The 22,043-nt window shown below is 47.1% G+C and overlaps 1 protein-coding gene across 3 annotated transcripts in view; it reads right to left on the reverse strand.

Annotated features, from left to right (window-relative positions):
- The window catches only part of LOC147436217 (histone acetyltransferase HAC1-like), a 104,880-nt gene that overhangs the window by 2,089 nt on the left and 80,748 nt on the right, over positions 1-22,043 (reverse strand). For all 3 annotated transcript variants that reach the window (XR_015185165.1, XR_015185166.1, XM_086489116.1), the window contains 3 exons: positions 985-1,294; positions 772-911; positions 17-95 (listed from right to left, as the gene is read on the reverse strand). Coding sequence is in view for 1 of the 3 variants with exons in the window: in XM_086489116.1 (XP_086345242.1) it covers positions 17-95; positions 772-911; positions 985-1,294 (529 nt within the window). In the remaining 2 variants the exon portion in view is untranslated. The remainder of the gene's footprint in view (positions 1-16; positions 96-771; positions 912-984; positions 1,295-22,043) is intronic.

A 22,043-nucleotide genomic window follows, 5' to 3' on the forward strand; every position in this document is an offset into this window, starting at 1 on the left:
GGCCACAGCCTCTTACAGGGGCCAACTGATGTGCCTCTTTACTGTTCATAGGATGCATAGCCCATTCATCAAGATTCTGCTCTGCAGCATAGCACCTGGAATCAAGAAACTTACATGATTGAAGTCCCGTAGATGAGATTATAATCAAATCATGCCCTTGCATATTCCAACAACATCTCAAGACCATCCCAAAACCTATAAACCCTTTGCAATGACCTTGATTCAAATTATCAGTACAAAGTTCCATTAACCTTAAAAGGACCACCTTCATCCAGGATAAGTGCAGACATTTTGGCATGCTGCATTTATAATGTCAGGTACCATACACAAGAAGGTCACTTCTTGCATAAAAAGAATCACCCATCTGTTTTCATGGCTGATCTATGATTTAGACTTATTCCACACCCCCACATTGTCCTCCTTTCATTCTTAAAGAGGTTTATGCCAGGTTACATGTTCATCCTCTTTGAGGGTCTACCTTGCTGCTTTTACAGGTCCAACCAATAACTCCCTCCTTTATCACGCTTTTGTTTTTTCAGATGGACTGACAAAAGGTTCCTATCTCCCTACTTCCCACACATGTGCCGTTTTATTTATGTTAAAAATAAAATTTATGCCAGCCAGGTTGGGAGGTATCAGTTCCTCCTCTTAACTGTGTCAATTCCTCCTATAAACAACCATCAAAGAGGCAAGATTCCTAAAAGCTCTATTAGTGTCGCTTCCTGTTCCCCCAGTACATGAGAACACCTTCAAAAGCTTTGAGATGGTTACCGCTCACAAAGTTGGAAGTTCTTGCATTGTCTGCATGTCCATCGACAACCTGATAGAATGAAGCTGCAGCAATGGGTGCATGCATGCTGCAAGTGAACCATGATAAAGTCCTCTTTCATTGGATGAATCGATTCTCCTAGCTGAAAAATCAGCACAACATTATGCTTGCATCATACAGGCATAGCCCTTTAAAAAAGATCTAATGTGCTCTACCTTATGCATAAGCTGCAAGTCTTTTGATGAGTTGCTTGCAAGCTCAGCCTGGGCAGAAGCCTTTGTGGCTCTTTTAACTGCACCTTTGGCCTTGCCTTTCTTACTTTGTCTGGGTCCGCCTTCCCCTTTCTGTAAGAGCATAATCATATCCTCAGCCGCTCCAGGCCAGTAATCACCATCAAAATAAGGCAATCGTGCAGCAGTGACTTTCGCCTTTGCCTCACCAGTGCAAACGAAAAAATGGTCATACATATTGGCAACCTCTGCAACAATACCCTCATTCGCTGCTTTAGAAAGCATAGAAAGATACCTGCAAAATAATAAAGCATATGATACTCTCTACACTAACTCAATGTCTTTTGCTCGAAGACATTTCAAAGCTGGGTTTTTTTTTATAAAAATAACTTTTTTGCAAAAGACTTACTTTAACTAAAACTACCCCTGAGGATGCTAACAATGAGCCTGTCCCCACGGCAGAACAATGTTTTGATACAATGGGCCCGTAGCCCAGGAGCTTGCCTGCAGGCTAAAACCAATATACTGTATAAACTGATACACTGAAGCCATAAGGGCTGAAAAAGGCCCCGGGGAAAAAACCCTTGCACACAGTAAAATGCTACAGCTACAAGAAAAAGTTTTCAATTATGCAGCGTCAAAGAATGTAAGAGCTACTTGAAAGATGCATCGTTAATATGAGACTAAAGTGCAAGAGATATAGATCGAACCAAAAGCAAGGGAAGGCATTATACCACTAGCAGATTAGGCTGGACAAGACAACAACGAAGTAAGCACATCACTCAGCAAATTTTCTTACAGAAGTTTTGACAGATTTTCATGAAAAGTGAAGGCCAAGAATGTAGAGAAAGACATTTGCATAGGAGGTCTCCGCAAAAGTTGGAGGAAACCTGGACAGGATGAAGAAACTGATGAGTACATTGTAGCTACAGATGCAATGAAGAACAGATTTTCCAGTCGTCCCCTATGTGGACCTCAGGGATTGGAATTTTTTTATTTATTCCCCCCCCCCCCCCCCCCGAGAAAAAGATCCTTCTACTAGTTAATGAAACTGCCCATAGGGCTACAACCTCCTCTACAAGAGAGGACTACAACAATCATGATGGGAAGACTCCCAATGAAAAAACAACATATGTACAATGAGGCTATATCAGGGGATGGGAGGAGGGAAGAGCCACACAAGTGGACGGTAGTGCCATCTAAGCACACCCTGATCCATGGTGAAAAATGGCCCAGGACGCCAAAGTCGAAGGAAAGCCTCTCTGCGCTCCCTCATGCGGTCGGAACTGCCCTGGAGTCTCTCGAACTGTCCTCTGAGAGTATGGACCAGCTCGAGCCAAAGGTCCCGAACAGTCTCTGCTGGTGGTACAGGGCGAGCCTCGAAGATGCGGAAGCAACGGGCCCGCCAAATGAACCAGAGTGTCACGCCACTGATGAGCTCCTAACACACCTCTCTCTTACTGCATCACTCCTGTGGAGTAAGCTCTGTGGCAGGCTGGAGTGTAGGTCGCCCCCCTTGCATCACTATCATCCTGCTGGTGGATGATAGCTCAAACTAAAGTGCCGGGCCCGTGAGAGTGGACCAAGCAGCTGCCCCCCAAGTGTACTACCGAGCCGTGGAAAGAGCGGGCATCAGCCGAAGAACACGCAGCCACACCTGCTGTGCCAAGGAACACTCCCAAAGACAGTGACGCTGACTCTCCACAAGATGGTCACAAGTTGTGCATGCGGACGAGAGACCACTATGCACAAGCGAGTTCCCAACTGCTGTAGCTCTGTGTGCGACCAGCCACTGAAACAAAGTGACTCGCCTCGGCAGTCCGGAGTCCCACAACCTCTCCCAAAACGCTACCAAGAACTCAGCTGTGAGACCCTCCTCCTGCCAATGAGGTGCTGCAGCAGGGCGAGCCTCTCTCTGTGCTGCTAGTATGTGACATCCCAGTCGAACAGTGTACTGAAAGAAAGGGACACCTGGGTGGCCTGCAAAAGAGACGGGGTCCCTCCAAAGCCACTCTCCAGGATCCCACTGTACTCGTGCCAGTGGACAACACTCCCAAGCCCACAATCTCCAATGTCCAGTCTCAAGAGCAGCTGGTCGAGATCGATGACACAAGTCTTCCCACAGATGCCCACCTTGTGTTGGGTCTATGATCCCTAGCCCTCCCTCTGAACAAGGAAGAGTGATGACTTGCCAAGCCACTTTGGCCCGGGCTGTCAGTGTGTCTCGCCCTGACCAAAGGAAATTCCTGATCAGCCCGTGCGGAGCTCCAATGTAGCAACTTCCTCCTGCTAGACAAGAGGAGGGGACCAATCTGCTGCTCGGGAGACAAGTCCAAACCAACCTGACAACCACTGTCTTTCTCCACCTGAAACCCTCACCTGGCATCCAATCGGGCATAGGAGCACTACCAACCAAGAAAGCCACTGTCTTTCTCCAGTTGATCATTGCCCCAGATGCACAACAGAAGGTCTCAAGAGCCTGCTCACACCTGTAAAGGTTGGCCTCTTGGCCATCCAAGTACAAGGCTGAGTCGTCAGCAAACTCAACGTCCAGTAGCTCATCCCCCCGAATAGGGAGTGCTAAGCCTTGTAAACCAACCTACTGCGACACCAAAAACTTGCTCATCGCCTCAACATAGAATAGAAAGAGGAAGAGGGCAAGAGGGCAGCCCTGTCTGACCAAACGTGTGAGCATGAAACGATCACCTCTACCTCCTGACTAAAGTACCTGACTGTGTGCCCGTCTGTACAAAGCTTACACCACTCTAATCCAAGCATCTGAGAAGCCCAACCTGCGTAGAGTGCCCTCCAGAAAGTCCAAGTCAACTCTGTCGTAGGCCTTCTCAAAATCGAGAAGAAGAATCACCAGATCCTCACCACGGAGCCGCGCTAAGGCAGAAGCCTCCCAAAAAGTAAAGACGTTGTCAAGGATATTGCGCTCCTTGACAAAACCTATCTGAGTCCCATGTATAAGGCTCTCTAGAAGTGGCTGGATCCTCAAAATCAAAGCCTTGGCAAGAATTTTGTAGGTTGAGTTGAGGATGGTGATGGGGCGCCACTGTCGAATCTCATCCAAGGAGCCATCCTCCTTGGGAATGAGGTAGATCAGACCCTCACTCAAGCTGTCAGGATCTCTCCTGTGTGCAAGATGTACTGGAAAGCACTACAAGATATGGGCCAAGCAAGTCCCATTACTCCAAGAAAAAACTGGGAGTCAAGCCATCCTCACCTCGACAACTACCACGGGGGAGTGCACTAAGAGCCGTGTGTAACTCCTCAAGCTGAAGTGGCAGCTCAAGCCTCTAACGCATCTCCTCAGTCACAAGGCAAGGCATCTGTGCCCACACCTGCTCCCTGCATGCATCCTGACGCTTTGACTGAGGCTCTGCTGACAGTAACTCACGGTAAAAGTTTGTAGCAACTACATGCATGTCCTCTGGCTCAAAAGCAACTGACCCATCGGGCCTCCTCAACTGACTGACCTTGGCATGTGCATGCCGAGGTCTCACTGCCTCAAAGAAAGCACCAGTCACTCTGTCACCCACCTGAGTCCACTGAGATGCCTGTCGATGGAAGGCAAACTCATATCGCCGCTCCTCTGTGCTAACAAGCTCCTAGCGAGCCTGCTGTAGCTGCTCCTCCAACCAAGGATTGTCTGGATGCTACTCCTGCATCCTCTGCAACGAAGCAATGCCCTGTCTGAGGCGCTCCTCCTCCTCTCTTGCTGCAGCCAGGCGAGCCAAAGACTCCTGGAGAAAGAACAGACTAATCTGAGCTAGTCCTCAGGCCACTCTGTCAGCAGGAGAATCCTACATGTCCAAGCTCTCTGTCCATAGAGCCTCAACTCTCTCTCTCAATGCAGAGTCCAACAAGACCCTCTCTGGGATGCGAAGCAACGTGCTCCCCCTCCTCTGCCTGTCTGCCACTGTGAGGATCACTGGTGCATGGTCCGAGAAGGAAGTCCCTGCCAGAATGCCAACTGTCCCACCCTAGTCACTGAAATGGTCACTAGTGTAGAAGTGATCTATCCGCGATAGATTCACTCCTCCCACTCTACGGTCCGAACGAGAGAAGGCTAGGCTGTATGGGGCCTCACAAAACTAGAGTGTTGCCACGCATCCGAGACCCTCAGAGTCATACAAAACCTCTCCCAAGCTGCCAGCTCAAATCCATGCACAGTAGCATGGCTACCACCAATCCTGTCAGAAGGGTCCTCCAACATGTTGAAGTCCCCCCCATGCACAAATGTTCTGCATGTGGCAGAGACTCAACTATCTGTGACCAAAACTCTGCTCGTGCACTCGCCACATTGGGGGCATAGATGTTCAGGAAGCCCACAAGGCAACCTTGAATCTGCATAGTGATCCACTGAGCCATGCCTGGCACAATAACCCCTCTGCCCAGAATGGCCTGCTGCAAAGAATCCGCAATAGTCATACATACCCCACCCTGGATGCCTCCAGGTCCAAAAGCAGCTGACCAAAAGGTATCATAACGTCCACGCAAGAGCTGACCACAACGTCTAATGCGGCTCTCACACAAATGGTGCTCCTGTAGCATATGGACGCCATCTCGGAGGTCTCAAACTCGATCTGATAGTAACCTCGTCTGAGTATTTGTACGTCCAAGATCTTGCTCACCTCTGCGAGAAGGCGGGCCCGGAGAAGGTCACGCAGCTCTTCTCTGCTGGGTCGGGTACCGAGAATCTTGCAGATGACAGAAGTCGCCTGCAAGCGCTCTACCTCTGCGTCTAGGCTTGCTTGCTCTGTCGGTGAAAGAGCAAGTCGAATGGTGGGCTAAGTGGGGTCGGGCGAGGGGGCTTCGGACAAGCCTCTCTGTGGCGGAGCTAGAGCCTCCATTTGTGTCTAATGCTGTGGTGGAGAAGCAGTTTCCCTGCAACAAAACGCGCCGACCACTGTCCCAAAAATTAGCATTGCCAGAGCCAGTTGCAGGGAACCTTCGGAAAAAAAGGCGGAAAGCGAAGAGAGCAGCGGGGGGAGGGGGACAGCAATGGCGACAGAGGGTGGGGGTGCTAGCAGCAGTAACGAGCGCGCGGATTGCGAATGGAAAGATTTCTCTTCTCAAATATTGTTCAAGAAAAATTACCAAAATACCCCTATAATTTGTGAAAATGTTCAAAATACCCTTCAAATTTCAAAAAAAATCAATATGCCCCTCATATTTGTCCAAGAATTCCCAAAATACCCTTCAAGTTTGCCAAAATTCCCAAAATAGCCCTAATTAACATCACAAACATCTCTAAAAATATGTTTTTTGCAACTCTCTATAGGAAGATTGGTTCTCCTCAATAGAAGAATGATACCACTAGGATTTTAGATGGTATCGACGCCTCTCCAAACGCACATGCCTCTATTTGTGAGCTCATTGGTAAATAATCTATTGATCCTATAATGGAGATCCATTTTTAGGCTCTCCATGTGGCTAAAAGCAAGAGACGGAAGTGGTGAGGAAAAGCGAGAGCAAGAGTGGTCAGTCAGGCAACCAAGAAGTTGATGTGCTTGAGTCGATTGGTAAGAGCGAGCGAGACCCGCCGAAGGCAGGTCGTGGGAGATCGTAACCATGAACATTAATCCAGAACCATAGCCAACAAATCCCGTCATTCCCGGAAGGATATGAAGAAGGTCTCTAGACCTAGGAACACTCCAATCAAGTTTGATACTTTTGACGGAAGAGAAGATGCCCCGAAAGCTACCACTTTAATTCGACAGTTCGAAGTTGCCTTTGCAAACGGCGATTTCTGAGAAGCATCGAAGGTGCGGTATGTGACCAAACACCTCAAGGGGATTGATTCCAAGTAGTTGGTGGTATACCAAAGCTCTGCAAGGAACTTATAACAAGGCTTGGATTTAATTCAAGGCTGAATGTTTCCGACAAATTATTTTTTTCCTCTACGCTTTGAGGAAGGCATCCAAGAAGATTGGGATCAGTACGCCCAATAGGAACACGAGCGAGTCAAAGCTAGTGGTGATTCACTCTTGCCAAGGTCCCTCTTGATTTTCTCTGAGGAAGAAAAGATGAAGAAATTCATTGAAGGACTTTTGCTCAAATTTTGTAGACGCATCCGCAAGATACTTTGCAGCGGATGGTGAAGTCAGCAATACAAACTGAAAGTGTACACCTCCATGTACATAGAATCTAATCCCCGCAGTGGGACAGGAACCATGGAACACAGAAACAACGAATTTTTGTTACCTGTCCTCGAAGGATACATTGCTATCTGGAGAAATTTTGGAGTAAGGGAATTCAATCCAACTCCTGAGTTTTTGAATAGAAGGCCCTCAAACTTTAAGTGAGAGGGCAGGTCTTTGATCAAAATCAAATCTTTGAGGAACTCATAAACTGCATACTGCTTTTATGCACGAGATATGCAAGTGTCTAACCAAGACAATCACTCTCGAGTATAGAGTAGGATCAAGTAGGAACATTGTTCTATGAGATGAACCGGTTTGCTAACCATCCAGAAGGTCAATAATTGATCTCGTATCCTGTAGTTCTCCAACAAATTACCTGCTATTGCGGGTAGGACAACAAAAAGGAAGGAACCATTCCGAGGTTTCAAGCAGAGTAAAAGCTTTCACTAAGCTTGAAGCCTAAATCAATTAATAAAAGATATGGTAGTGCTTTTCGCATAAGTGAATGAACACTCTCTTTACGAGGGAAGGAATAAGCGACGGCTACGGCCTATGCTCGAGGAATCCAAGGATTGAAATCCTACATTATTTAATGAGCGGGTTTTGCTCTAAGATCGAGCCAAGGGATCGTTGGGTAGAGCGTCTTCACTCTGAGGATCTTACGAAGGGAAGATAATTTCCCAAGTTCACCGAAACTCTAACACGGTTTAAGAATTATGTACACCTTTGGGTACATGGATAACACACGAAGATGTACACCTATGCCAAGATGGGTCATCTGCCAGTCGAATTTTTTTCTGTTGAACGGAATGGGATGAACCAACTTCCTTTTTTGGAACTGGAAGGGAGTTCGTTATACTCTCTTGAGCGCCTTTTTGCACGCAAAGATATTCCGACATGAGAATCTCTATTTGAGATGTGTTCGGTAGAAGGAATTTAACTTTCTCTACGGAGAAGAGATTTTCTGATGGTCGTTGATCATTGAGTACACTATGTGCTTTTACCATTACAGTAACAACTTTTGGTTGTGGTAGATGTTTCTCCATGAGCTGGTCAAGTAGCATTTATACGCTACTGGTATAAATTTGAACTATTATGTTTGTAAGAGTATAACTCGCCAAGCGCTTTAAAATGGTAAGAATTACCTTAACCACACATGGGAGAACATCATTGAGATCTACAGCACGTTCACCCTTCAAGTCGGCCGAGTTTGAACTCATGTTCACAGAGTGGTCTGGCTAGAATTTTATCTGCCTAAGATTTTGCGAGCACTCCTAAATGCTTGCTAAGTAAAACTTCTTGATGATTTCCGCAAGAAATAGACGCAAGTAGGCGTAACGAAATCATTGCACGTGGTAACAACCCGCTCGAGGGAAAAAACGAGGAAAGACGTGCGGCAATGCACGACGGATCTTCGGATCAAAACAATTGGCCTACCCAAAGCAAAGGCCCAGAACAAGAACCTTCTTTAATGTGATCGCAGAAACTCTGTTTGTGAAAGAAAGACATCGAGATTAATGCTCTATGATTTGGGCATTCCCTATGTGGGAGGACACAAGAGGTTAAATACCCTCTAGACTAACAGCACAGGATCACGCGCAAAGACAGATACCTAGATTGATTTCTAGGAGGATTATTCTTCTCGGGATTGAAATAGTGGAATTGAGTTAACACATTCTCGGATGAGGTAACTTTCGATCTGTTGAAAAGACACGAATGACGAGTTCTTACATGGCTCGTGAGTTTGATGATTGGTGAAGGATATCCTCGAGGTACTAGAGGAACGACATGAATCGGTAAGGTAAGTATTGAATTTTTGAATTTCTGTTTAATTTAATTTTTAAGTTCTCTTTTGAGAAACGACTAGCTCAACTCACCATTGAGCAAGATTTGGAATCTTTTGGGTGTTTCTCCCCGGGAGTTCAGTTGGACCTCTAGCAGTTGAGGACAACTGTAGAGGACAACTGTTTATAAGTGAGAGGGATGTTGCTAAATTGGCTTTATCTGACAAACAAATAATTTTAAATGAATTATTGGATTTATAAGTGAGATGGTTTTTCTCACTGGAGACATCCGAGTACAGAGTATTCCTAGTGCGTCATTCAGAGTAATGCCAAGGGCACTGTGAAAAGGAGTAGCTGTAAGGCCACCAGGAACGGGTACTTCTGATGTGTCACATCGGATGGGTGACAAGGAGCATCGGGAAGAAGTATCCGACCATCCGGGAACGGACATCTCTTATGCGTCATAGGATAGGTGACATAGAGCATCGTGAAGGAGATTGTACCGTAAGTTCGCTAGGAAAGGACTAGCTGATGGGTATTCCTGATGCGACACAAGGTGGGTGACGGGTGCATCGGAAAGGGAATATCCATAGTTAGGAGGAAATTCCCAGCTATGTTAGAATTGTGCACAAGGAAAAGCAAGCACTCGAATGAAGATGGGTTCAGAGGAAACTTTGAGGAAATACAGTTGCTTCTGAGAAAGTAGGTTGTTTTTCAGGAAAGCAGATGCTTTCCCGCGAGGAATTCTATGTTTGCATTGCAATTGTGCATGTGATTGCATCCAGCGACGCCTGGGAAGTGCTGTGTAAGCATTGTTTTTAACTTATAAGGTTTTAGTGAGTTTTTGGGCAGATTCAGACCATTTTTAATGATAGCCCACTGAATACGTGGGCAGCCACCTGGAAAATGAAGCAGCCAAAACCAGCCACCGTTTTCTCTCTCTCTCTCTCTCTCTCTCTCTCTCTCTCTCTCTCTCTCTCTCTCTCTCTCTCTCTCCCTCTCTCTCTCTCTCTCTCTTTCGGCAGAAGAGCAAAACAAAAAAAAAAAATCCACCGCGATATCTACGCGGGCAGGCAGCACTCAGCTATTCTTGCCGTGGTCCGGGAGATATAAAAGCATCACACACCCTCTCTCAGAGGAGGAGTTTCTAGCTGAGCAAGAGGAGACTCTGTCACCGCAAGAAGACGCAAGTGATCACGAGACTACGAAGCACGGAGGTCGCTTTTCCTGCGCCAAGAGCGGGAGGTATCAATTGTGGATTTGCCATACGAATTGATGTCCCATGTTTGTGTGTGTTTGCAGGTGTGCTTCCTCTTCACGAGGAGTAGGAGCAGAGGAAGGCATGAGCCTCTGCAGGAGAAAAGCGCTCTGAGGAATTAGAGCCAGATCAGCCCAAGGGTTTCATACCCGAAGTTGGGAAGTAGATCCGCAGATTCAAGAGTGGTAGTCTCTCGAGTTGTGATCCGGAAGTGGGGATTCCCAAGTAAGGACTCCGTGTCCGGGAAAGCAGAGTTGTTCTGCAAGAAGAGGACTCTGGGAACAGAGTCAGAAGAGAGTTGCAAGGATGCCATGCCCTGAGTCTGGAAGGTGAGATCCAAAGGCGAGAACCTTGGTTCCCGAGGATTTGGAATAAGGAACGGAAGTTCCTTAGAATAGGGTTTTCACCCTAGGAATAGGAAGTCGAGGCTTCCAAGAAATATCAAGTCGTATTCTAGAACAAACGTGGTAATACGTTCGGTTCAAGTGCTTGTATCGACTTCTCCTCAGTAATAAAGATACTATTTAGGGGGGGGGGGGGGGGGGGGGGGGGGGGGGGGGGGGGCATCTTCTGGTCCCCAGGACTGTGTCTCTCTCTCTCTCTCTCTCTCTCTCTCTCTCTCTCTCTCTCTCTCTCTCTCTCTCTCTCTCTCTCTCTCTCAGCCTGCTGCACCCCCCCTCACGCTGCGCATACACACTCCTCCCCGCCTGCTGTTGTGATTCACGCACACAATTCCCTCACGCTGCGCATCCTCCCCCTCCGCCTGCTGCTGTGACAGCGCGCACAAATTTCCCCCACCCACCCCCCGCCCACATGCTGCTATGATAGCGCGCACAAATTCCCCCAACCCCCCGCCCCACCTGCTGCTTTGACAGCATGCAGAAATTCCCCCAACCCCCCCGCCCACCTGCTGCTGTGACAGCGCGCCCGCAAATACATACATTCCCCCCCCCCCCCCCCCCCCCCCCCTTTTCTTTTTCAGCCCGCAGGTACATACACCCGGCAAAATTCAAAATCCAGGAGGAATTCCCACAGGAATTTTCAGTCTCGGCTTTTCCGAATTTTCACATTCTCAAAATCCTGTATTTTCAGACCTGCATGCAAGGAATTTGGAAACTGCAGAACTCACAGATATTGCAAGTTGACACGTACAGAAAGCAAATATATGCCATGTAGGCTAAATGTAGAAACACATGTATGCATAATGCGGTGCGTATAGGTTGCTCTCTCCTCTCTCTTAGAAAGTGAAACAAATAAGGCAAGACAGATGGCGGCGCACTACATGGTCACAAGCAAGAGGATGACAGCCATTGAAAAGGAGTTGAAAGAATGCAAAGCCCACATGGATGAGTGGAAGAAAGAGAAGAATTTAATTCTTGAATGGAAAAAGAGGGAAGAACAGGTGAGGGAACTAGAACGCAAGTAGTTCCGGGATGAAATTCAAGCTTTAAAAAGTAGCATCTCAGCCCTTCGGAAGGAACTCGACGAAACCAAAGAGGGAAGACACCTTGAAGATGGAGAAATTCAGCCATCAATGATTGACGAGCTGAATAGTATACGAGCACAAGTCAAAGAAATAAAGGAGGAAGGAGAAATGAAGACCTCGTCGATGGAGGTTCTCTCCAAAACACAAAAGAAAATGGATGAGGCTAAAAAATGGATTGAAGTTGTCAAGAAGGGAAAGGGCAAGGAAATTCCGACTACACCCGACATCATCAACAAAACACTAGAAGAGGAACAACGAAGAAGGGTACACGCTCTACACGTGAGAGTGACCAGCCTAAAAGATTCAGATAAGGTGGACCAAGAGGTGAAGAGCCTCATGTCCATGATGGGGATGGAGAAACCCTGCACACACAAGCTTGGAGAGTGGGCAAGAAGAGTGAAGGTAATGGGGAGAGTTCAAAAGAACGGGCTCTCATTTTGCGCTTTCCCTCCATGGAAGAAAAGAAAGACTTTTTAAAGAAGAGGCCAACCCTCAAGAAAACAGGTATCTTTTTAGGAGATGATCTTACGCTCTCACAGCTTGCACATATGAGAGAGGTCATGCAAGAGATTATAGCAGCAAGGGAGAAGGGAAAGTTAGCTTTCTACAGAAATGGACGAGTAGTGATTACAGAGCACCGCTCTACATGACGGTGCGAGACCTCTGGGACCACTCTCAGGATGGCGGTTTGGGACTATAATGGTTCGTATAGACTTGATGTGGGGGCCTTTGAGGACAGCTTCAGAGACAAAGACATTGTTTTCTACTCAGAGACTCATCAGGCTCCAGGACAGTTGATGCCGCATATATCAGGATACAGATGGGAGACAGCTTGCAGGACATGCACCAGAACTGCGCATGGGACTAGAGGATCAGGAGGTGTAGCAGTTCTTTTCAGAGAGGAGCTCCAACCACTACTGCACATAGTTCGGAGAGATGATCAGGCCAGATACTTGTGGGTGAGGCTGAGGGCAGAGACTGGACGTTTCTTGTACATCGCCATATGCTATTTTCCTCCCAGCACTTCAGTATATGCTTCACCCAGAGGACAGTCTCCTTACTCTGTACTTGATGATGATATGTGGGAGTTCTCCAGAGATGGAGACATCATACTCCAGGGGGATTTCAATGCCCGTACAAGCAACTCACAGACAGTCTTCTATGACACATCAGAGGAGATGCTTAGAGAGCTAGAGCCAGAGGAGATGGGAGTTGAGAGATGCTCACACGACAGAGAGCATACACAGTATGGGAGATACCTGAGAGAGATGACGACTACTCACAGTTTAGCCATACTGAATGGCTTAACGACTTTCCCATTGTCTACCGGTTTTACTTGTTTTCAACACAGACATGGGTCCAGCACTGTAGACTATGTTCTGACACATCCGAGCTTTATCTCTCACATTCAGGATTTCACATTGGGGCCCAGGCCTGTTGGGATAGCAGTAGATCATGCACTATTAACATTATCAGTCTCCTTTGAGTACAATACATCTCAGGCCTCACGGGGTGATAGACATCCACGCTATACTTTTACACCAGAGACTGACTCAGTCTATGTAGAGGAGATACATAGGCTTTTATGCACATCAGAGCCAGTATACACAGTGGAGGAGATCACATCTATGCTGACAGTGACATTACATGGGGCAACGACAGAGGCATACCCACACACTCAGCCTGGGCAAAGACGTCGTTCTGGGCACATGCCTCAGAACAGCTGGTATGATGAGGAGTGTTGACAGAGGAGAGCTTAGATACAGCGAGAGCTTACATTGGGAGTGATCACCTATAGACAGTCTCGCATTGCTACACGACGACTAGTGCGACGGAAGAAGCGAGCTTTCTTGGTCCAGATGGAGCAAGATTTATATCAGCTCTTCCTTAGTAGAGATTCAGGAGAGGCTTGGCGTCTATTCCATGAGAAGTCTCCCCCACCAGTGATTACTTCTACAGAGATATGGGGGCAGTATGCCGCATCTTTATACATTGTACCTGGACAACCACCACTACCAGACCCACCACAACCATGTCCGGCTACGAGCACCTTCTTTACCACTGAGATGGTAAAGGAGGCCATTGACAGGATGAAGACCAGACGGGCACAGGATCATGAGGGTTTGGTAGCAGAGCACATTATACATGCTGGGGATTTGTTGGCAGAGATGCTTGCACGGCTATTCAACCGTGTCATGTGTGAGGGCTTCCCTGAGTCTTGGAGATTATCTACTATTGTACCTATCTTCAAGATAGGAGACCCCACAGTGCCGGGGAATTACCGTACTATCATGGTAGGACACACATTGGCACGGTTATATGCATCCATCCTCGGGCATAGGCTGAGCAGTTGGGCAGAGATTATGGGCATACGGGCACCTGGGCAGGCTGGTTTCAGAAGGGGTTTCTCCACACTAGATCACGTCTTTACACTCAGAGCTATCATTGAGGAGGGTCGAGCACATGGTAGACGGATATACTGCAGCTTTGTGGATTTCCGCAAAGCTTTTGACACAGTACCGAGGGCCAGATTGATGCACCGACTTATGGAATTGGGGGTACCCACAGAGCTGATGTGGGGGATTATGGCATTGTACAGTTCAGTGATGGGTCATGTACGCACATCAGAGGGGATATCTGACATAGTTCACTCCACTATCGGAGTGAAACAGGGATGCCCACTGTCCTCTACTTTATTTGGTATGTATGTTGATGGGGTCTTTGATTATATTGACAGAGGAGGAGATAGAGGTGCTCAGCTTGCAGGGACATGGATCCCTCTTTTATTGTATGCTGACGATATCGTGTTGATATCAGACTCGCCAGAGGGTATGAAGAGACATTTGGACGCATTGCATAGTTTTGCAGAGGATAGTGGATTGTCTGTCAACCTTGGTAAAACCAAGGTCATGGTATTTAATCATAGTCACAAGGGACGCATTCCGGGACGGGAAACGGGGGACGGGGGACGGGACTCAAATGGATTTTTAGTGTAAAAAAGAGGGCGGGACGGCAAGTGGGGCCGGAAAAGTGGGGACGGGAAGCCCGAAAAAGAACGTCCCCTGTTACTATGTATTTAATACCACGCCACAGTGGGTTAGGAGATCAGCACCTACTTTCACATATGGGCAGGACAGTATGGAGTACACTGATGCATACACATATCTTGGGGTGGTCTTTAGTGGACCGAGGTTCACACTGAAAGTGGCAGCAGACACTAGATTGACTCGTGCCTATGCAGCCCTAGGTGGTTTAGAGAGGATTTGTTCGCAGGTTCAGTTCCAGGAACCTCGAACAAAGCTCTAGCTTTTCAATACTTTGGTCTCTTGAGTTATGCACTACGGGATTCAGGTTTGGGGACCGTCTATTGACATTGCTAGATGGAGTAATATGGAGAGACCCCTGATATCTATGATTTCTAGGCTGATTAGAGCCAAGGCCTCAGTCCCACATGACATCATACGAGCGGAGCTGGCTGCCCCACCTATGGAGGTTGAGGCACTCACCAGATCAGTATCATTTGTACACAGCTTATGGGACACCACAAGGGAAAGGTATGCCAGGCTTGCTCTTGAGTCATCCAGACAGCTGGCATTACAGGGAGATACATCATGTTGGTATGCACAGATGAGCTCATGGTTTCAGAGGCATGGTTTCAGCATGGACAGGCTGCCCCCTTTTCAGTATTCTCTTGATGCACCATCCTTGGCTCTTACACGGATGGAGACTACTAGACTCATTCGGCAGGATCTTATCCAGCTTGATAGCAAGAGGACATGGATAGAGCCATCACGGGAGTTGGGTACAAAGAGGGTTTTCTATAGAGAGCATCTTCTTCAACTCACGACAGACGGATTTGTCACACGGCCCAATTACATGGACACACATCTATCTCATGGGTTACGATGTGCTATAGGCCAGATTCGCACATCTTCACACCAGCTTGGGATTGAGACAGGTAGATTCAGAGGCATACCAGCAGACAATAGGATATGTCAGTTATGCCATGCAGAGCCAGAGACAGAGTTTCACTACATATGTCGCTGCACAGTCTACTATGAGATACGGGGACGCTTTCATTGTCTATTCAGAGATGGTTTTGACTCATTAGATAGAGTCATGAGATATCAGGATCAAAGATGTCTCGGATTATTCCTACTTGAGATTCAGAGACATAGAGACGCTCTATTGAATGGGCAAAGACAAAGACAGTCCCAGAGACGCATCTCAGATTTCTTCTGTCTGAGTACCACAGAGGCAGAGGGGACACCACCACCACCACCACCACAGAGCTCGGTTCCCACCCATACACACACCAGCGGTACTCTCATTGATCGAGGTATAGAGTTAGGGAGATCGCGACGACCGCGACTGAGGAGGGCAGCCACGCAGCACCGGCGGAGATTGCGGCAAAGGATCCACAGGATTCTAGCACGACACCCGGAGTGTCGATCAGGATAGGCTTCATGCTACTGCTATATTGTATCATGGTGACACTTATCCCCACTTTGTACCCTTATGGCATGATACCATTGCTCAGCCTACCAGCCACCCATAGGAGTCGGTAGCACTCCTATCAGTTCTTTGTTTGTACCCAGACTTGGTACTAGACTCATCATTGTAATCAGTTGGTCTCATAGGTCATTTTGGCCTTTTGTAGACGTTAATATATCATTTCATTTCATTTTCTCTCTCTCTCTCTCTCTCTCTCTCTCTCTCTCTCTCTCTCTCTCTCTCTCTCTCTCTCTCTCTCTCTCTCTCTCTCTCTCTCTCTCTCTCTCTCTCTCTCTCTCTCTCTCTCTCTCTCTCTCTCTCTCTCTCTCTCTCTCTCTATATATATATATATATATATATATATATATATATATACACACACACACACACACACACACACACACACTCTGGCTTCAGTATTAGTGATAAATTCTATTTATCCGAGTATATTTTATATTGCTATGCGAGAGGCGGCCTAGGGGAGAGGCGGCCTAGGGGGTTGGGTTGGGACGAGAGAGAGAGAGAGAGAGAGAGAGAGAGAGAGAGAGAGAGAGGGGGGGGGGGGTAAGGGACTAGGAGGGAGGTCTAGGGGGTGGGTAGGGGCAAGGAGGGGATGGGGGGTGGGTAGGGGCGAGTTGGGGGGTAAGGGGTGGGTAGGGGAGAGGGTAGAGGGGCTAGGGGGGTGGGTAGGGATGAGGAGGGGGTGGGGGATGGGTAGGGGCGAGAGGGGGTAAGGGTAGAGGGGCTAGGAGGGTGGGTAAGGGTGAGAGGAGGGTAGGGGCGAGGGGGGTTGGGAGATGGGTGGGGACGAGGGGAGAGGGGCTAGGGGGTGGGTAGATGTGAGAGAGGGTGGGGGGTGGGTAGGCACTAGAATCGGTATGGTTTGCATGGGGAACTTCACCTAAATCTCATGTGCTGAAAGATTTGGAAACACATGCCCACATCCATCAATCATGTGACATACTGAAGCAACCCAAAATTGCTACTGGAATCTTGCAATCCACCAACCGATTACCATAATGTGAACCATCCTGTAATACGAGGAGACCCTTCCAGCAAGGGACGTTTGCTTTCGTAATGCCCAATTTCCCTACATCTATAGCACAAAATGGGCACATTGGATAGGCGAGTCAGGGGACAAGGTGGTCTCTGCTCCTGCTGCATGGAGGTGGAGGCTGAGGTGTAGAAGCTCTGAGGGGTTGAGGGAGCATTAGCATGAAAAAAGCTCTGAGATGGAAAATTGCTTTACATACCTTGCATAGGGGGTATGTTCAGCAAGGGTGAAATGTAGTTTGGATGGCCATATGGGGAAACCATGTTAGACGCAGGTGCTAACCCTTGTGGAAGAATAGGAACAAGGCTCTGCAGACTGCTATATTATCACAATCCCTTTAGGTAGTAACAATCCTTGTCTTCATGTCTAGATTTTTCACATAGGTGGCAATAATATACCTAGAGGGGGATTAGTGTGGAGGATGCCCTAGAGAGCGACATGAACTACACCAGACCACAGCCTTAATCTCCTATGAACCTTGAGCTTTTCTAGCTCCCGCTTGATCTGGTCCAAAGCCCCTCTCTTGATGTGGAAGCTTCTCCTGTTGGAGAGAGAAGGATCTCTCCTCTTGAAGAGCTCATTGTAACTTCAGTGCTTCTAGTTCCTTGCATAAAGAATTCAAGGGGTCAGATGGACTTTCCAAGAGTACTGAGGTAGTAGCTACCTCAGGAGGGTCGTTGAATAGCTTCTTTGCCCCTTCTACCCAAGTAGCAACAACGACAAACTCCTCCAAAGTGGCTTCAGGTCGGAGACTCTCTCAGAGTTTTTGCTGAGAAGTCTTAGGGAGAGCCCTCAGCCTTCTCCACCCACTTCTTGACCATGAATTCTCTTGGTTGTTAGGAAAACTTGGAGACCAAATACTTTGTTCTTGTCATGAGTTCTGCAAAAGTCTCATTTGGCTGGAGCACTAGGTTCGCCAACTCATCCAAAACCTTCTCTTGGTAGTCACCTGGTCTGAAAACTTCATAGAACTGTTGCCTTAGTGTTGCCCAAGTAGTAAAGTGGTTCTCAACAAACTGACTGTACAATTTATTCGCTAAACCATCCAAGGTTAATGGGAAGAGCACAAGGTAGGCGTCTGCTTTGTTGAGGCCACGGCCCCTGCACAGGGAAACAAATCTCCTAGCATGGTCGTCTGCATCCTCTATGGAGAGTCTTTTGAAAGTTGGAAACTTTATGTTCACCTTAGCCAAAACGCTTGTCAGCTCCTCCATGGCTGCCTTCTCAGGAGCTTGTTGCTCGAGCTTGTTGGAGCACAATTGGTGAGAAGTGTACTAGGAAAGGTGACATGGGAGGTGAAGAATTGGTGGAGGGAGTGGAGATAGATGCATGGGAGTGTAGGGGTAGCGAGGCTGGTGGACTTCTACTCGGCACGAAAGGTTGGCGCTTCTTGTGGTAGTACTTCAGAGGGCTCAGTAGTCGGCTTTGTCGATCTTTAGACCGCCTTGTATGTGTCATGCAATAGCAACAACCCCATCCAAGCTCTGGACGTGGAGATCCTTGAACTTGCTGGATGGTCTAGACCCGACTAGACCACTCCTACTAGATAGGGGCGAGAGAGACTAGACCAACTAGACCAAGTTGGACGAGGCGAAGATGGACTAGACTAAGTTCGACGAGGGCAAAGCTGGTCTAGACCAAGTTGGACCACACAAGCAGACTAGACCAGGCAAGGGGCTGAACCAGCTAGCTCCTCAACCTTGTATGCGTAGAGGAGTGGAGTGAGACTTCAGTTGAAGTCCCACCGGGCATGCCCAAAATGAGAGCACATGTAGCAAGAAAATGTGTCATGCTCTCTATTGTGGATGCTCCTCAGTGCAATATGTGTGAAACCTCACTCCAACAAAAAAAAAACACACAACACAGCAATGGAACCACCAACCAAAAAGACACAACAATAGACTCAAAACACCATGGAACTCAACTAACTCATGGAACCAATACAGACTCTGGCTAGCAGAACACTCAGCTCCAAGCCCGGGACTCACAAGTACAATGGGGGTATCGAAGCTCCAATGTGCAGGGAAAGTGCAGATGTGTGGTATTGGATACAAGACAGAAGACTCAAGACGCTAGACCATAGAAAGTAGATGAAGCATACGACGACTAGAACCAACTATGCATGTATACAATCATAAAGAGCCTAGTCCAGCTACGGCTATCTCCAAATTGTGGTGGTGGTGATCTGGCAACGGTATCCACTAGACCACAACCCGTATCACTGCCACGTGTCAGTGCCTAGGCGAGAGTCCGTTTAGTGTGAACTCCAGACCAACTGTAACTTGCTGCCTATCTTGTGCAAGAGACATTGAAGCCTTGCTACAGTATGCCATGGCATTTTCGGATTTACCAAATCCCTGATTATGTTGAGAAGTCCCTCACTTTAGACATTGAGGGCAAGAAGATCAAAATTTTAGCTGATGCTTGGGATTGCCTATTCCCTATTGTAAGCCACATTTCTTTTAAGAAGGAAATAAAGAAGTGTGCTTTTGCTTACCTAATTTTTGCACGAGAGAGGGATAAGTCTAAATAGAGTTCACTCTCGAGTCTTGATAAAAATCGTTTTCAATTTATTTATAGGTACATAGACTATTTTATAGAGTCACTTCCAGATAAGCATCTCCAGAACGTCCGGAAGATCATCCTATTGATCTCATACCAAGTAGCTCTGCTCCTAATCTATCCCCGTATAGGGTGAGTCTTAACTATCAATGCAAAGAAGAGTGAATTCTTGTCACAAACTAGTGACATGGCATGGCATGGCCCTGGACACAAACACAATGGGGCAGCAGAGCAACACACACCCCCTCCCCGGCTAGTAGTAATTCCCAGAAAATCCGTTGTATTGCTGATGTGGCATACGTACGGCAAATCCCGTGATTTGCGGCGCTGAGTTGCTGACGTGGCATACCTTACGGAAAAGCAAAAAAAAAGCTCTGCTGAAATTCTACGCTGATGCTTTTTGAAAGCTTTTTGGGATCAGTTGCTTTTTGAACAATTGCTTTTAAATCGAGAAGCTTTTCCGTTTGAACTGCTTTTGATTTTGGGACTCTGCTTTTGGCATCCCTTGTAAGAATAAAAGAGCCCTCAAGGCCTCACTCTTCAAAGCATCTCGACGCAGAGTCTAAGAGCAGAGGACCCTGTGGGAGTTGTACTTTGCTCAAAGATTAATATAAAAGAAATACCGAAAGGGGCGCCAGTCTTGGGGCCAATCTCTCTGGGCACAGAACTACACCGGGCCGTGTTGACCAAATTGGACTGTGAATTTAAAGTTGTGAAGTATTTTACTCGTGTCGCGACAGAATCTAGACTTGGGGTGCCCAAGTTGGTTACAGTGGTATCAGAGTGCAGCCGATTTCTGCTACCGGGAAATCCGATCCTTTTCTCGCGACACTTATGGATTCTAACAGAGATCGGTCGACTTTTTCTGCATTTGGGAATGCGGGAGGAGATTGCAGAGACGATTCTCATGGGCAATCAAAGGAAGAGTACTGCCACCTCGGCCTACTCAAGCGGAGATTGAAGTGATGGAATGTCGACAATTGGTTTACAATGCGACAAAGATGATGATCAATCTTGCGAAGGATCCGAAATTTGCAAAATTTTTGACTCAGCAATCCTTCAATGAAGTGCACACCTAGTGGCAGAAAGCCACAGAGCCACCAATCCAACCGGCACTCAAAAACCTCTTGATCCAAGGATGTTTACAGACCAAGAATTGGAAGAGGTGGTTGATACACGGATCAATCAGCTTTTGGACGCGAAGAATAAAGCCAAAAAGAATGACAAAATCCAGAAGAAAGGAATTGATTTCCCGGGTTATTTGGGTCGTCAATCTACTTTTACATCGGCGAAGAAGTAGAAGAAGCGTGTACGATTTGAAGGACTACCGAGTTCTTCTTCTTCTTCTTCTGACAGTTCTTCTAGCTCTTCTCATTCAAGCGAAGAAGACGAAAAAGGGAAAAAGCGAAGCAAAAAGCAAAGCTTCGGAAAGGGCAAGAAAAAGGCAAAGAAGACTAAATCTTGCCCTGTTTTTGACAATTCTACCAAGGACTCATCCTCCGACAGTTCGGACTCTGACGATCACCGGTTTTATGCCAAAAGAAAGCATTTTTACAGAAGCACTTTTCAGGGTTTCGAGATGCTCCCAAGACTTTAGCCTTTATCCAACAGTTTGACATAGCAATATCTGGAGGAATAGCTCTCCTCATCTGAATTGCTAGATGGCCTCCATGCCTTCTAGACTTTTTCCGAAATCTTCTTTTCTTGCTTTTCTGGCTTTTTCTCCGCTTCTTCCGCCTTTTCTCGTCCTCTCTGGAACTAGAAGACGATGAACTGTCGGAACTCCCTCAAGACGAAGAAAAATCTGGGTCATCCTAGAAACAAATACACTTCTTGGACCTGCTCACCACCTCGAAAGTCAACTTTCGGCCCAAATGACCGGGGAAATCCGTTGATTTCCTCATCTTCCAAGAGTGCTTTAAGCCTTTCCTTAACTGGTTCATCTTCTTTTCAAGAGCTCTGTCCAACTCTTTCTATGAGTTCACTTTCCGCTTTTCTACACTCGACTTGGCTCTGTGTCTGATTCTCTGCGAAAATCCATGTGTGCTACAAAAGGAATCGGATCCTCCGTAGAAGAAGAATCGTTCTCAGCTCAAATACCATTGTTACAAGCTTCGACATTCCAAGCGAGAAATCAATATACCTTCATAAGTTCAGAATAGTCTGAACTCACGAATTATAAGAGGAACTAAAGCACTCATAAAACTATAAAAGCAAGGAACACAAGAAAAGAAAAGAAAAAACAAAAACAAAC

The sequence above is a fragment of the Adiantum capillus-veneris genome, chromosome 18, assembly GCF_014529385.1.
Source record: "Adiantum capillus-veneris isolate H3 chromosome 18, ASM1452938v2, whole genome shotgun sequence".
Taxonomy (NCBI): Eukaryota; Viridiplantae; Streptophyta; class Polypodiopsida; order Polypodiales; family Pteridaceae; genus Adiantum; species Adiantum capillus-veneris.